Consider the following 14,351-nt stretch of genomic DNA (forward strand, 5'->3'; position numbering starts at 1 on the left):
AATCAATATTGCTTCTGTTGCCTTTAGCAATGCTGCTGCTTTAGTTGTAATAGCTTCATGAAAGAGAACCATATTTTGACTTGGCTTATCCCCTAAAGGTGATGGTGCACCTTTTCCTTTTTGCCTCTGTTTTGCTGCCTTCTGCCCCTCAGGGCGCTTCTCTTTGCGCTCTGTTTCCTCCTCTGTGTCTTGGTTCGACGATGAAGTATATGCTCCTGATTCAGAAATCTTGTTCCTCTTATTATGGCTACTCTCTTCAAGGACTCTACGCCATTTAGGTTGATCTTTAAGATCTTTCCACATATACTCCAAGGTGAAAGGTTTTTGGTTGTTGTGCTTTTTGTACCATTCACGGGCTTTCTCCATTATCATATCATCAGAATACCCACTTGTGAAAGTAGTTCTAGCTTTAGAATAAAATCCACAGAACTTAGTGACATCTCTCTTGACATTGTCCCAATGTGTTCTGCATTGCTTGGGGTTCCTTTTGTTCCCATTGCTAGGCATATTGCTGTTGAACTCTCTAGCTACAGCCTTCCAATATTGTTCTGATTTCTTGTCATTGCCTTTGATGGGATCAACTGAATTGTTCAACCAAGAACTCATTAGTCGTATATTGTCATCTTCAGTCCAATTGATGCGTGTCCCTCTTCTTCCTTCTTCACTGCTATCACTTGCCTCTTCAACCTCAACTACTTCTTTCTCATTATGTCTTGTATGACATGGAGAAGCTGATCCATGAGAAGAAGTACTATATTGCATACCAAACTGTAATCTATTGGCTGCAAATCCAAATGCTTGGTTAGATGAGTGCACCAGATTTTCTTGAAGTTGAAAACCTTCCAAGCTTCCTGGAGTAGGTTGCTCATAATAATCTTGTTGCTGAGCACCTTGAAAGATTGGAGGGTGTCGATATGGCTGGTAGTCTCTTGGAGGACCAAAAGGATGGAAATTTTGGAGAAAACTAGGTCTGAAGTTTTGGGGATAACTTGTGGGAAATTGGGTAGAAGGGGAGTTTTGGGCATCACTATTTGTTGCTTGGCTTGAGGAACCTTGGTTGAGGAGGTTTGAGAAGTTTCCTTTGAAAGGCTCCATTTAGTATGTGGGGAAACTGAATAGATCAAAAATTATTGTTCATCTCACTTGTTCCTCCTTTTGTAGGTAGCAGAAGAATGCTAGAGGAAGGCAACGGCTAGGAGACCAAATTAGCAACTCAAATGGAAGAGCAGCAACGGCTAGTAGTACTCGTTACTGTGTTTAGGAACTGACATGTATATTTTATTAGTGTGCACAGAAAAACAGTAAAAGTATTGTATTTTATAGCTTTGTTGCTACACCTTAAGCTTAAGGTGTACTTTGGTTGCATCGGACTTGTGGTCTGACTCCACAATGTTAAATGCGTTGTACTGTAGCAGTATTTAATGTCTAAGGTTACTTTCTAGTGTACATTGTGGATGCCCTAAGTTCGAACCCTTGCAAGTGCACAGGCTTTCTCACGCAGATTTTTCCCCTCCACATACCAGCACAAATCTCAAGGCAAATCCGACGGCCAAAAAATCGAAATTTTTTCTCCCTGTTTTCTATTAACAGAAATCTAGCAAATCCGATAGAGAATTCTCACTGATTATCTGTAAGTGTGCAGGATATCTCATATTTATTACCGATAATTTCTAACGGACTAAAATGTTTGAGAAATGATAAGACAAACAGAAGCATAATATTTGATTCCCAGAAAATGAAAGCAGACTTGTAATTTATAGAAAAATAGTTGAAAATAATTTTCCTAAAGGAGCTTTGCCTTCCAAATTTAATAAGAAATTACTAGAGGTGCCGGATGTGGAGCTCGCTTTTAGTCACTGTAGCTCGCCCAACACAGTCTGATACTCCCACGTTGAAAAAAAAGGAATAAGTTCACTTGGTGACCCTCAAAAGTGATCGAAATCTAATCTATGACCCTAGATCACAAAACCGGATGTCTCGACCCCCAAACTCTTAAAACCGGTGCAATTTGTCTGCCTCGGCGGTTTTGAATGCCGGTTTCACTGACGTGGCGCTTACATGTCAATATTGACCTGGTCATCGTTCAAGTGGCGTTTACGTGGCATTAAAATTTTAAAAAATATATATGGACCCATCTGTCAATCACACAAAAAAAATAGTGGGACCCACTGACACGTGGGGCCCACAACCTTCCTCTCCTTCCCTTCCTCTCCCCCTTTGCTGTGCTGGAGCAGCGGGCGGGGCCGAAGCGGCGACGGCGGCGTGCGAGGGCCGAAAGGGAGAGGGGAGAGGCGGAGCCGCCGAGCTCGTGTTGTCGCCGCCACCGCCGGTGCCTCACCTCGCGCTCGCGCTCGCGCTGACGCCGTGGATGCTGTAACGTCCCGCCTTCTCAGGCTGGGCCCACTTACATCTAGCAGCTTTTATAGGTCATATGCTGCTCTCACAGACCAACACAAGTCTTTTCTGCACACTTTGTCCTCACTCGTGCACATTCGGGAAGAATTTCCAGGCCAAGCATACTTAACCTCAGAGTTCTTTAGATATCGGCTTCTGGAAAAGATCCCACCTCTCCCAGGCCAGGCTCACTTACATCTGGCAGCTTTTATAGGTCATAGATTGCGCTCACAAAACAACACAAGTCTTTTCTGGAAGAATTTTTATAGGTCATAGACTGCGCTCACAGACCAACACAAGTCTTTTCTAGAAGAATTTCCAGGCCAAGTACACTTAACCTCAGAGTTCTTTAGAGATCGGCTTCCGAAAAAGATCCCACCTCTCCCATGTCGAGGTCAAAGACTACGCTCACAGACCAACACAAGTCTTTTTTGGAAGAATTTCCAGGCCAAGCACACTTAACCTCAGAGAATTTCCAGGCCAAGCACACTTAACCTCAGAGTTCTTTAGAGATCGGCTTCCGGAAAAGATCCTACCTCTCTCAGGCCGGGGCCACTTACATCTGGCAGCTTTTATTGGCCATAGATTTCCAGGCCAAGCACACTTAACCTCAAAGTTATTTAGAGATCGGTTTCCGGAAAAGATCCCACCTCTCCCATTCTTTAGAGATCGGCTTCCGGAAAAGATCCCACCTCTCCCAGGCCGGGGCCACTTAGATCTGGCAACTTTTATAGGTCATAGACTGCGCTCACAGACCAACACAAGTTTTTAGAGATCGGCTTTCGGAAAAGATCCCACCTCTCTTAGGCTGGGCCCACTTAGATCTGGCAGCTTTTATAGGTCATCAGACCAACACAATTCTTCCTGATCGGTCACCCATCCCTAAATTTCTCCATACCAAGCACGCTTAACCTTAGAGTTATCGGCTTCCGGAAAAGAAGTTGCAACTTGTTGGTATGAGTATTCTATTAATCCTATTAAGCCCTAGGCCGGAATGTCACAATGGCCTCAGACGGGGATGGCAGAGGTAGCCAATGAGGGGTGGCGGGCGGGCGAGATCTCGGCGATAGCCTCAGACGGCAACGATGCTTCGGCAGGCAGCGACGGAGTAGAGGAGTAGCTCGACGGCGGTAAGCAGGCAAGATCTCGGCAGCGCCGCCTCTCCTCCCTCTCTTCCAGCCCTTGCCCGCCGCTGCCGCCGCTCGCGTCTCGGCCCTCGTCCGCTGTCGTCGCCGCTGCTCCGGCCCTGCCCGCCGCTCCAGCGCAGCAAAGGGGGAGAGGAAGGGGAGAGAGAGAAAGAGAGAAGGGAAGGAGCGGATGGTTGTGAGCCCCATGTGTAAGTGGGTCCCACCTTTTTGTTTGTATGATTGACAAATGAGTTAAATTATATTTTTTAAAATTTTAATGTCATATAAATGCCACGTCAAACACCACGTTGGACGATGACAAGGTTAACACTGACACGTAGGCGCCATGTCAGCGAAACCGCCCTTCAAAACCGCCGAGGGAGTCAAATTACACCGGTTTTAAGAGTTTGGGGGTCGAGATATCCGGTACTGTGGTTTAGGTCACTGATTAGATTTCGATCACTTTTGAGGGCCACCAAGTGAACTTATTCCAAAAAAAAAACCTAGTGAAATGGCCTTTGCTGGGCCGAGCATGAGCCAGGCCCACAGTGCTGAAGTGGCGGCCTTGTTTCACATGGTGGGCTGTCATCAAATGTACAATTCACTAGGACGCCACACGACCTTTTCACCGGTCGGCGCCTTTCCACATTCCTGGCTCTTCTACATCCCGCTTTTCATCCCAAAGTAAAATTCGCATATGTGAATATGTGACCGCGCATCACGCGCTCAAGTTCATCCTAGATACATATGCACCCGTTTTGCAGGCTGTCTTTGCGATGTGCTTTCCCTCCCCTTGACAATGATTCCTAAGCAACAGGAGTGTGCCAGAAGGATTCCAAAACCAAAGCTCCATCCAAAGCGCTCTGCCGCTCGCTCGAGAGGTTCCCACAAACCAAAAGACCACACGAGATGGGACACGACGAACGCTTAGCCGTGCAAAGGAAAGAGGCAAAGCGATCGTCTCACTGTCTCACCGATCGAGCTAGCTCTCGTCGGCAACAACACGTACCAAAACCGCCGCCTACTCCAACCACAGCCTGTGTGACAGCCCGTGGAACCTCCTCTCGCTACTCAAAGTATCGTCCAGTTGTTGCTATATATATAGAGACGCTACGATGTAAACTTAATCACAAACTCCTGGGTTAAGCTCGATCGATCTGGTTCCCTGTAGTGACCAAGCTAGCGATAGTTTACTCTGTGTGTGTGTGGAAGAATGGCGCGTCAGGGGAGCACGACGCGGCGGCCGCGGCCAACGACGTCGAAGTGCATCGCGGCGGCGCTGCTGGCGATTGTCGTCTTGCTGGTGATCATCGTCATCCTGTGGCTGACGGTCCGCCCGGCGAAGCCGCTGCTCGTCTACGTCGACCACGCCGCGGTGACCGGGTTCAACTTCACGTCCGGCGGCGGCCTCAACGGCACCTTCGACATCACCCTGCGCGCATACAACCAGAACAAGCGCGCCGCCGTGTGGTACAAGTCGGTCGAGGTCGGGGTGTGGTACGGCGGCACGTACCTCGCCGGCGCCGTGGCGCCCGGGTTCGACCTGCCGCCGCTGAACGTGAAGAGGATCGACGTGGCCGCGCCCGCCGTGAGGGCGGCGCTGCCGCGGGGCGTGGAGGCGACCGTGAAGAAGGACAGGTCCGACGGGAAGCTGCCGGTGGACGTGCACATCAAGGGCAAGGTGCGGTTCCGGTACGGCTTGGTGAGGACACGGCGCTACAAGTTGCGCGCGAGCTGCTCGCCGGTGGTCGTCGACTTCTCATCGCCGAGCTCGTTCGATCGGGTGAACTGCCACGTCCATATCTGAGTGCGCGCCGGCGGCGCGTTCACGACTGAATGCATGGCAAATTGTACACATCTTGCGTGTTTTCTCTCTGCTTTGAGGATTTGTTTGTGTTTGGATTGATTCGGTTGTTAAATACTGGTTTGTGACATTTCTTCACTTGTATTATTCATTTTTTTAATATTTTTTCTTCGGTGTGTACATGCGTATTTCTCCAGCATCTAATTTGTGGGAGGAAAGGTTCATGAAATGTCAAGCGCTGATGAGTGATAGAAAACGGCACGGGAGACGGCAGCCCAAACGGGGTGTGCGAGACCGTGATAATTTTCGGCTCATCTGTGCCGCACATGCCGGATCGAACGGCCGGCAGATATCCCAATGGGAGTCGGATTTTTATTCACCGAACCCCCGCTGCATGCTTCGCCACAGGGCCGGAGCGCCCATACATCGTGGCTGACCCCTGCTTCGGCCCCTCGACGCCCTCGTCTCTAGGCTCCGGCATACGCACTTAACATCCACAGTGACACCGCCACGTTGGCGTACCGCGTACAGGAAGAAGCACCCTGGCTTGAGGTCGAGAGTAGTTCTGGTCTCCATGACGGAATCAGAGGTGCGCTGTGTCCTGTGTGCAGAGTAGCGCAGGCGCATCGGCGTGGTTAAGGTGTTGTTCGTGCGGCTAACGGACTACGCGGTCTTTGATTGTGGATTATTTTTTCCGCTCATCCGGTTCGTACATGCCTAATCGGACGGCTATAAAAGATCCAGAGAGTCGGTGTTTAAGATTCTGAACCCCAGAGAACGCTACCGATCCTCGATCATGCCGTGCCTCACCGGAGCGTCGCCACATAGTTGTCATCCTCGGCGCCCTCTCGCTGCTTCCTCTTGTTTTTGTTTTATGCTAAGTAGTACTCTTCATATGTTTGTAGGTAACAAACTCATCAATTTTTTCTTTTAAACTATTTATACCATCTATGACTAATTGTACATTAAATTTGTTAAAATTAAAATTTTACAATAAGACCACACATGGTTATCCTCCACTGAAAAATATTTAATATTTAATTGAATTTTTAATGTTGCACATGGTATTCTTAATGTTTCAGTAAGTATTTTATAAGGTTTTAACTAGTACAACTTATTGTTTCATACATATATAAAAACACTTCAACAACATTAAGTATTTGCAAATATAACATATTTTTCGTATGTTTTTTTTTGTTTCACTCGTTAGAACTTATTGTCTCATATAATTGGTTGTTGATGCTCCAGTTAGCAGTTTTAAATGTTGTATTTATGCAGTGGAGTGAAACAATGTTCTTAATGGAGTGAAACAACGTTCATTTTTTTTGGTAAAGTCTTGTGGTAAAGATTAAATGATATAATTAAATCATAAATCAGAAAATTATTTTAATAGAAAAATCGTTTAAAAGATAAGTGAAAAGAGAAGGAGTAGCCGCGAGAGAGAGGGAGGGAATTAGCGCGTGCATAAAAGTATATCAGGCGGCAGGAACCACGCATAATAGTTTGGGGCCCTATATTTATAAACCACGCATAGTAGTTCGGGGCGCCATATTTATAGTACATCGCATTTGTTCCACACTATGAAATGTTTTTTCAACGCCCTCATTGTGGATCATTCATTAGCAACTAGCCTGTTGAGTCGCACGTTTGTGCGAATATAACCTCTCTGTCTATTAGATGTGCTTATATGTTGTTTGTGTTAATGAGCCTAAATGTTTTAATAATAATTAAAAACAAATACATTTTTAACACATTTTGAAGTATAGCTATAACACTAACAGATATCTATATCTTTGATTTGTGATTAAGAATATTATTTTAAAAAATAATTTATCATATATTACCGTGACCATTACCTCCTTCAATTTCTAAATTTAATAATGTAAATACCCACATCTTCTACACATTGCAATTCTGTCATGACCAGTTGAGAAGTATATATACAATTTTTACCGTAAATCTTATAGGACTGTTCAGATTGTAGCCAAAATAAACCTTACCAAACTTTTTCAATGCCAAAATTCGGGCAATATGGCAATATTGTCAAAATTTTGGCAGGATTTTTTTATTTATTTACCAAATTTGGCAACAAACTAAACACGAACATTTTTTTGGAAACTTTACAAAAAAAATTGAAAATGGCATCAATCTAAAGTATGAACAGCTCCAATGGAATGTCTTCCATGCAACATGATTTGTAATTTGAAGGCATAATGAAATAATCGATAGCACCAGGTTAATTAGCTATTCATCTATACATTAATACTCGTTATTTTTTATACAATAGAACTTCTATGAATATTCATTGGTGATTTTTTTTGTCAATGTACTTTTTTTTCATTCTCATATCTTTCTTACCACATACTCCCTCCATACTCATAAAGAAAGTTGTTTAGGACAGTGACACGGTCTACAAAATACAACTTTAACTTCTTGTTTCTATAAAAATATTTATTGAAAAGTGATATATGTATACTTTTATAAAAGTATTTTTCAAGACAAATCTATACATATAATTTTTACATTTTCAAACTCAACAACTTGAGAGTTATTCATGATTTATATTTCCAAGGTTTGACTTAAACATTGTCCTTTATAAGTATGGAGGGAGTATCTCATGGGTATTGCATGAAGGTTCTAGAACAACAATAATATTGTTTGCTACTCCCTCCGTTCCAAAATATAATAACTTCTCTATCAACATTCTCTTCCCAACTAATCACAGCCCTCCACCATTCACTTTTCCCACCTACCTCCACTATTCTTCCAATCATAATCCTCCACCATTCACTTCTACCTACTATCTTAGTAACTATGTCTAACTCTATCCGAATTGTTCCATCGAAGGGTTAATATTTGTTTGATGATGTGGCTCATCCTGATGGCATTTTGGAATTCTCTTTTCACTTATGCAGATATCTCAAAGGGAACGTGGTTAAGGGGTTCGCCAGTCATGACAAAAACTCAACTATAAACAAATCACAAGTTGGCAAATTTTTCCTATTGGCAGCTACATGTAGATGGCAGCTTGGATGAGATTATCATGTAAAAAAAAAAAAAAACCAAAGCTGGCCTATCATCGCATCACATGGTCATAACAAGTACCCCTTGTTAGATCAGCCAATCAACCTCACGGCAAAAGTGTCCAACACTCCAAATCCTCGTCTCGCTCTCACCAAAGTCAGAATCACCTTCCCCAAACACGTCTCACATGTCCTTAAAATAATACTCCTCCCATCCAACGGTTCAGATTGCGAGTCACAGTCTCAGAGAGCGAGGATCCAACGGCGGCCGAGCACTAACGGAATCTTGCCTCGCTGTCGAAGGCAGTGGGCCCCGGTGAACAGTGGCACGCAGTGCAACCAACCAAGCGACGAGATCCCATATCCTCTCGAGCTCTCCTCCTCATCGAGCAAAGCAACCAAGAACTTCTCCTTCCCCTGCTTCCCCCACCGGCCATGGCCATGTCCATGGCGATGTCGAGAGCTCTCGCCGCGCGGCATCGAAGCCATTTGGGCCACCGAATTGAGGTGAAGAGCCACCATGCGTCCCCGCCGCGGCTTCCTCTTCTTCCTCGGAGTCCCGGGCTCACGCTCGCGTCGCGCCCGCAGATGCTACCGGCGAGGCCCAGGATGTCGTCGAGTGAGTCGGACCTGTCGCCGACGCCGCCGTCGGAGCGCACCATGACGGCCTGGGACCTAGCCAGCCTCTGGGTCGGCCTTGTGGTCGGCGTGCCGTCCTACTACCTCGCCGGCAGCCTCGTCGACCTCGGCATGTCGGCGCTGCAGGGCGTCGCGACCGTCGCGTTCGCCAACCTGGTGGTGCTCATCTCGCTCGTGCTCACGGCCGCGCCGTCGGTCACGCACGGGCTGCCGTTCCCGGTGCTCGCGCGCGCGGCGTTCGGGGTGCGCGGCGCGCACTTGCCGGCGGTCATCCGCGCGCTCGTCGGCTGCGGGTGGTTCGGCATCGAGTCCTGGATCGGTGGCCGCGCCGTGTTCCTCCTCCTGCCGTCCAGGCTCAAGTCGTACCAGCCGCTGCTCGCGCCGGTGCCAGGCCTCGGTGCAGCGCCGCTGGAGTTCGCGTGCTTCCTCGCGTTCTGGGCCGCGCAGCTCGGCGTCATCATGCACGGGATGGAGGGCATCCGCAAGCTCGAGAAGTACTCGGCGCCGGTGCTCATCGTGCTCACCTCCGCGCTGCTGGCCTGGGCCTACGTGTCCGCCGGCGGCTTCGGGCGCATCCTCTCGCTGCCGCCGAGGCTGACGCGCGCCGAGTTCTGGAAGGTGTTCTTCCCGTCGCTCACCGCGAACATCAGCTTCTGGGCGACGGTGGCCATCAACATACCGGACTTCGCGCGGTACGCGCGGAGCCAGGCGGACCAGGTGCTCGGCCAGGCCGGGCTGCCGGTGTTCATGGGCATGTTCACCTTCGCCGGCCTCGCCGTGACGTCCGCCACCGAGGCCATCTTCGGCCACGTCATCTCCGACCCCATCGAGCTCCTCGGCCGCATCGGCGGGCCGGTGACGACGGTGCTCGCCATCGTCGGCATCAGCCTCGCGACCATCACGACCAACATTGCCGCCAACGTGGTGGCGCCGGCGAACGCGCTCGTCAGCATGAGCCCGCGCAAGTTCACGTTCGCCAAGGGGGCGCTGGTCACCGCGTTGCTCGGCATCGCTTTCCAGCCATGGCGGCTGCTCAGCTCCAGCGAGAGCTTCGTCTACACATGGCTGCTCGGCTACTCGGCTCTCATGGGCCCGATCGGAGGGATCATCCTCGCCGACCACTACATCGTCAGGCGAACCGCGCTGGACGTCGACGCGCTCTACTCGGAGGACAGCCACGGGCCTTACTATTTCCAGGGCGGTTTCAACGTCGCCGCCATGGCGGCGATGGCGGCCGGAGTTGCGCCGATCGTACCGGGATTCCTGCACAATGTTGGAGTTCTACCGAGCGTCTCCAAGGCATTTGAGACAGCCTACAACAACGCTTGGTTCGTCAGTTTTTTCGTCGCCGGCGCCGTCTACTGCCTGCTCTGTCGCCGGAATAGGAATGAACTGAAACACCAGCACGATTGATTGTAATTTGCAAACACAAAGGAGTAAAAATGTTGCAAATGATAGTTGAAAGCAACATCAGCAAATGCTTGGAAAACAACTGTGTTTGCAAGAGGGGAAAGTTTCCAACACTCCCATCTCATTTTCTCAAACGGCTGAACGATACGTTTTTTGTAAAAAGTTTCTATACGAAAATTGTTTAAAAAAATCATATTGATCCATTTTTGAAAAAAAAAGCTAATACTTAATTAATTACGCGTTAATGGACTACCCCGTTTTTCATGTGCACTGTTTAGAGTTACCATTCTCCCCTAGCGAACACAGCCATATGACTCTAGAAAATTCTCATATGCCATATCTCATTGTTGGGAAATGCTAACCCAAAAGAGAGCTGCTCATTGATAATGCTGGTATCGATAAGTTAAGAGGATTAGTTCAAATTTGTGCTACTACTAAGCTGCTGGGGCAAATGATCGAATAATTCATGAAACAATTCTGCCCGACAGCTTACATTTCAGTTGGACAGCCATGTAAAGCAAACCTACCCTTCAAACAATAATACACATGAGCCATCAACGAGCCCCGATACACTACATGTGCCATCAACGAGTCCTGGTTTTGATAATCTTCCCCCTAGATGCCTTCTTCTCCATCTTCTCCCTTTTCTTTCGGGTCTTCTCATCCTCTTCTTCGCCCTGCAGACAGGAGGTACAATACTGATAAGTCATATCCAAATGTCTGTTGTGATAATAATGTACTGCCACTGACAATCACTCTATTTTTACCTCTGAACTACCACCGAAAAATGCTCCTCTCAACAGACCGGAAATCTTGTATCCACCATAAGCTGGAATCTGAAAATCAATGGGTATGTGGTTAATAACAAGTTAACAATGATTGGCAATGCCTCTTGGTATTGTGCACAACTCATCATATGTAGCTACCATCTGCAATGCGCATTGAGAATTTTATTTAACAACAAAAAGAGGGGGCCATAGTTAGATGCCTGTATAACAAAAATAAATCGAAACAATAATTTTCTAGAGATTTTAACTCATTGGCCATGATGCCATGTGCCTACATTCCTAACATGCCTGCGATTGCGAGGAAAAACTGATTGAAAGTAAGAGCACAACAGCTTACAGTAGTAGCAATCAGTGACGGTAATCTAAATTGGTACTGCAGTGTGGCTGTTATTCAAATATACCGCTGTAAAACCACCTTATGAACCAGTGGTCACAAAATAAGTTACAAGCATAGATCAGACGGTCATGGTATCATGGATAACATTCCTAGGCCATTGGCATAATTAGGTTGAATGATAATATAAAGTTCAGCACAGAATCTTCACCAGACATGCTGGAACATCAATCAAATAATGGAAACATACAAACATAGGATAAAGAAAGAGGACGAGGACAAGAATGTAAATAGTTTTCAACCAAGTTTTCATGTTGTAACATGCTACAGAACAAGCAGGTTTATGTAGTTTATAAATATTGACTTTATTCTATATTGGGGGCATCCCAAACAGGGGTGACACCAATAGTGACATCAACAAAAAGTAATCGCCATAGTAAACAGAAATATAATTGAAGTCAAGAATGGTGTGTGTGAATCTTACCACCAAATATGTCCACCAAAATTTATCAGAAAAAATAGACATCAGCTGCACAAAGAGTGTGATATATATCACATCTTGTAAATATCTGCATGAAAAGAAGCAAATGACGATTTATTATTCAATTATACAGCAGAAGGCATACGAAGTTTTGCATGTACAAGTTGATGTATTCCATCAATGGATGATGTCAAAATTCTAAAAGTTTCAACCCACTGTGATGGTCAAAGCTCTCTAATTTTAGTTAGGAGTATTCATGTAATTTCAGCTTTAAAATTTGGTAACTGATTTTAAAGAAGCTGGATCAGGGTCTTTGTGGCGAATTTTACAAGGTCCACAACTGAAAGTTAATAATTTTCCATGGAAAATATCCAATAATTCATTTTCAAGTAGAATAATTAAAAACAATTGTGTTTTCCTTACTCGGACATTCCACCAGCGTTCAAGTCATAACCAGCATTAATTAACTCTCCATTCTCAGAGTATTCTGGCTCTGACATATTGGCAAGTTGCTTGTACGGCAGAAAATATGCAGCAGATGTCACAGCAAGACCAATCCAATGCTTCCAGGTGAAAGACGAATGCATTACAGCCATTCTCACTACTATGTAAATAACCTGCGCAACAAATTAAGTTATACAAGAAATCAGGTACTAGACTCCGAACTCAAAATAGCTAAAGTATATAATTAGGTTGTGATATAACTGATTTTACGGTCCTTGAGAAGGTAGCAAGAGGTACCACAGTTTTTAGTATTAATTTGTGGTACCTCATCAAGAGATACCAAAATTTACATTAACAAACTGTGGTACCTCCTCAAGAACAGCCAACAGGTAAAAATTAAAAAGGAATCCCATATGGCATACTTCCAAGAAAAGAATGAAAGCAAAGAAGAAATGCTACCATAGCATGCTTTTTATATACTGGCATTTTTAGGAGAAATATTAATAATTGCCAAAGCTATATAGTGTTTAAGATAATAGGTTATAAAACTAAATTTGAGATCCAGAATAGACCCACCAATATCCAAATTCCAACCTTACAAACCAAAACCCCCCACAGGAATATTGGATATGAGATGATTTCATCTTCTTTTCTTTCTCTAATTTATTCGATTGCATTAGCAACTTTCGCAGATGCAGTAGGCTAGAAGCCAGTGAAAGATGCCCTGAGATACTCCTGGTAAGTGATACTCCTAATTTCTTTCTGGTTTAAGTACGACACAAAGGGCATAAAATTCAAGTGATTATTACTCCGGTAGTCAAGAATAAAGAGCATAAGTTTGATCTTATCAGAGTGAGGACTTGGGGTTTAGTGATCTTTATAACCTTCTAATTACCCTAAATTTACTTCAATTTTTATGAAAAGAAGTACCAAAGAGAACCATGTATACATAACCTTGTTGAACAAAATAAAATGCATCAATGCAATGCATGGAGGCAAGATGGCACCAAGCACCTAATCGCCGCCAAGGCAGGATTATAACCTTTCTATCATGAACTTTTGTGATCATAAATTTTCCCATGATATGACCAAAACATGACATGTTCCACAAACAAACTTAGAATCCATCACAGAACATGTTGAGGTCAGAAGGGAAGGTGATTCTACAAGACAAAACTACGCTAGAGCTTTCCTCCCTCTCACTGAGTACCTTGACATGCAAGACTCAAACCTTCCCAAAAAAATAATAAATAAATAAAAGAAGAAGACTGAACACGATAACTACCATAGCCCAGACAACTACTCCAGGGACCAGGCAAGATCAGCTAGTCCAATTCAATTCTTCACCAAAATTACCACCCCCAAACTCATGTATCACACGACCACTGCCAAAAATAAAATCTAACCAAAAACCAACCATCTAGCAGCGTCCTAAGCAATTCACGGATCTGAAAACAGAAGGGGGGGAGGGAATCGACGGGGACCGCTCACGTTGGCCGCGAGGATTAGGCGCAGGATGAGGTCCATCCGCTTCTTGTTCGCGTCCCTCGTCTTCTTCACCCCTTGCTTCGCCATGGCTGGCTGCAGCGCTCGGAATCCTCCTCTCCTCCCTCGCTGGGTCTCCCTCCCCCTCGTCTCCTCCTCCGCTGAGATCTTATTGCCTCGCTCCAAATTCACTCTCCGATACTGATTCTTCCTCCCCAATGGTTCTAGAACTGGACCTCTAAATGGGCCTTGACTGAGAGCTTATGGGCCTAGACTTTCCCGGCCTCTGAGGCCCATTAGATCGGCACCGCGACGGCCTCACCTATAAAACGTCCAGCGCGCCACCGCCATCGCCATCGCTACGGCTAGCAACTGCCTCGCCTCCGATCAAACCAACGAATTGCTCTGTGCAGAGAGAGAGA

At 45.9% G+C, this 14,351-nt stretch overlaps 3 protein-coding genes across 3 annotated transcripts; 2 read left to right on the top strand and 1 right to left on the bottom strand.

Moving 5' to 3' along the window:
- Positions 1–4,664: 4,664 nt before the first annotated feature.
- LOC127764044 (uncharacterized) lies at positions 4,665–5,494 on the top strand. Its single transcript, XM_052288856.1, has one exon. It carries the CDS (start codon positions 4,735–4,737, stop codon positions 5,326–5,328), a length of 594 nt encoding a protein of 197 aa, XP_052144816.1. The 5' UTR covers positions 4,665–4,734; the 3' UTR covers positions 5,329–5,494.
- Positions 5,495–8,742: 3,248 nt separating this feature from the next.
- Positions 8,743–10,642, top strand: LOC127764388 (purine-uracil permease NCS1). Its single transcript, XM_052289268.1, has one exon. It carries the CDS (start codon positions 8,784–8,786, stop codon positions 10,398–10,400), a length of 1,617 nt encoding a protein of 538 aa, XP_052145228.1. The 5' UTR covers positions 8,743–8,783; the 3' UTR covers positions 10,401–10,642.
- A 107-nt stretch (positions 10,643–10,749) lies between these two features.
- LOC127764389 (uncharacterized) lies at positions 10,750–14,121 on the bottom strand. The gene is made up of 5 exons (XM_052289269.1): positions 13,936–14,121; positions 12,424–12,617; positions 12,004–12,088; positions 11,165–11,233; positions 10,750–11,074 (listed from the first exon to the last, which is right to left on the bottom strand). The coding sequence occupies exons 1-5, from the start codon at positions 14,017–14,019 to the stop codon at positions 10,982–10,984; spliced, it is 525 nt and encodes a 174-aa protein (XP_052145229.1). The 5' UTR covers positions 14,020–14,121; the 3' UTR covers positions 10,750–10,981.
- Between the last annotated feature and the right edge of the window lie 230 nt (positions 14,122–14,351).

This window comes from Oryza glaberrima, chromosome 2, assembly GCF_000147395.1.
Source record: "Oryza glaberrima chromosome 2, OglaRS2, whole genome shotgun sequence".
In the NCBI taxonomy this organism is placed as follows: domain Eukaryota; kingdom Viridiplantae; phylum Streptophyta; class Magnoliopsida; order Poales; family Poaceae; genus Oryza; species Oryza glaberrima.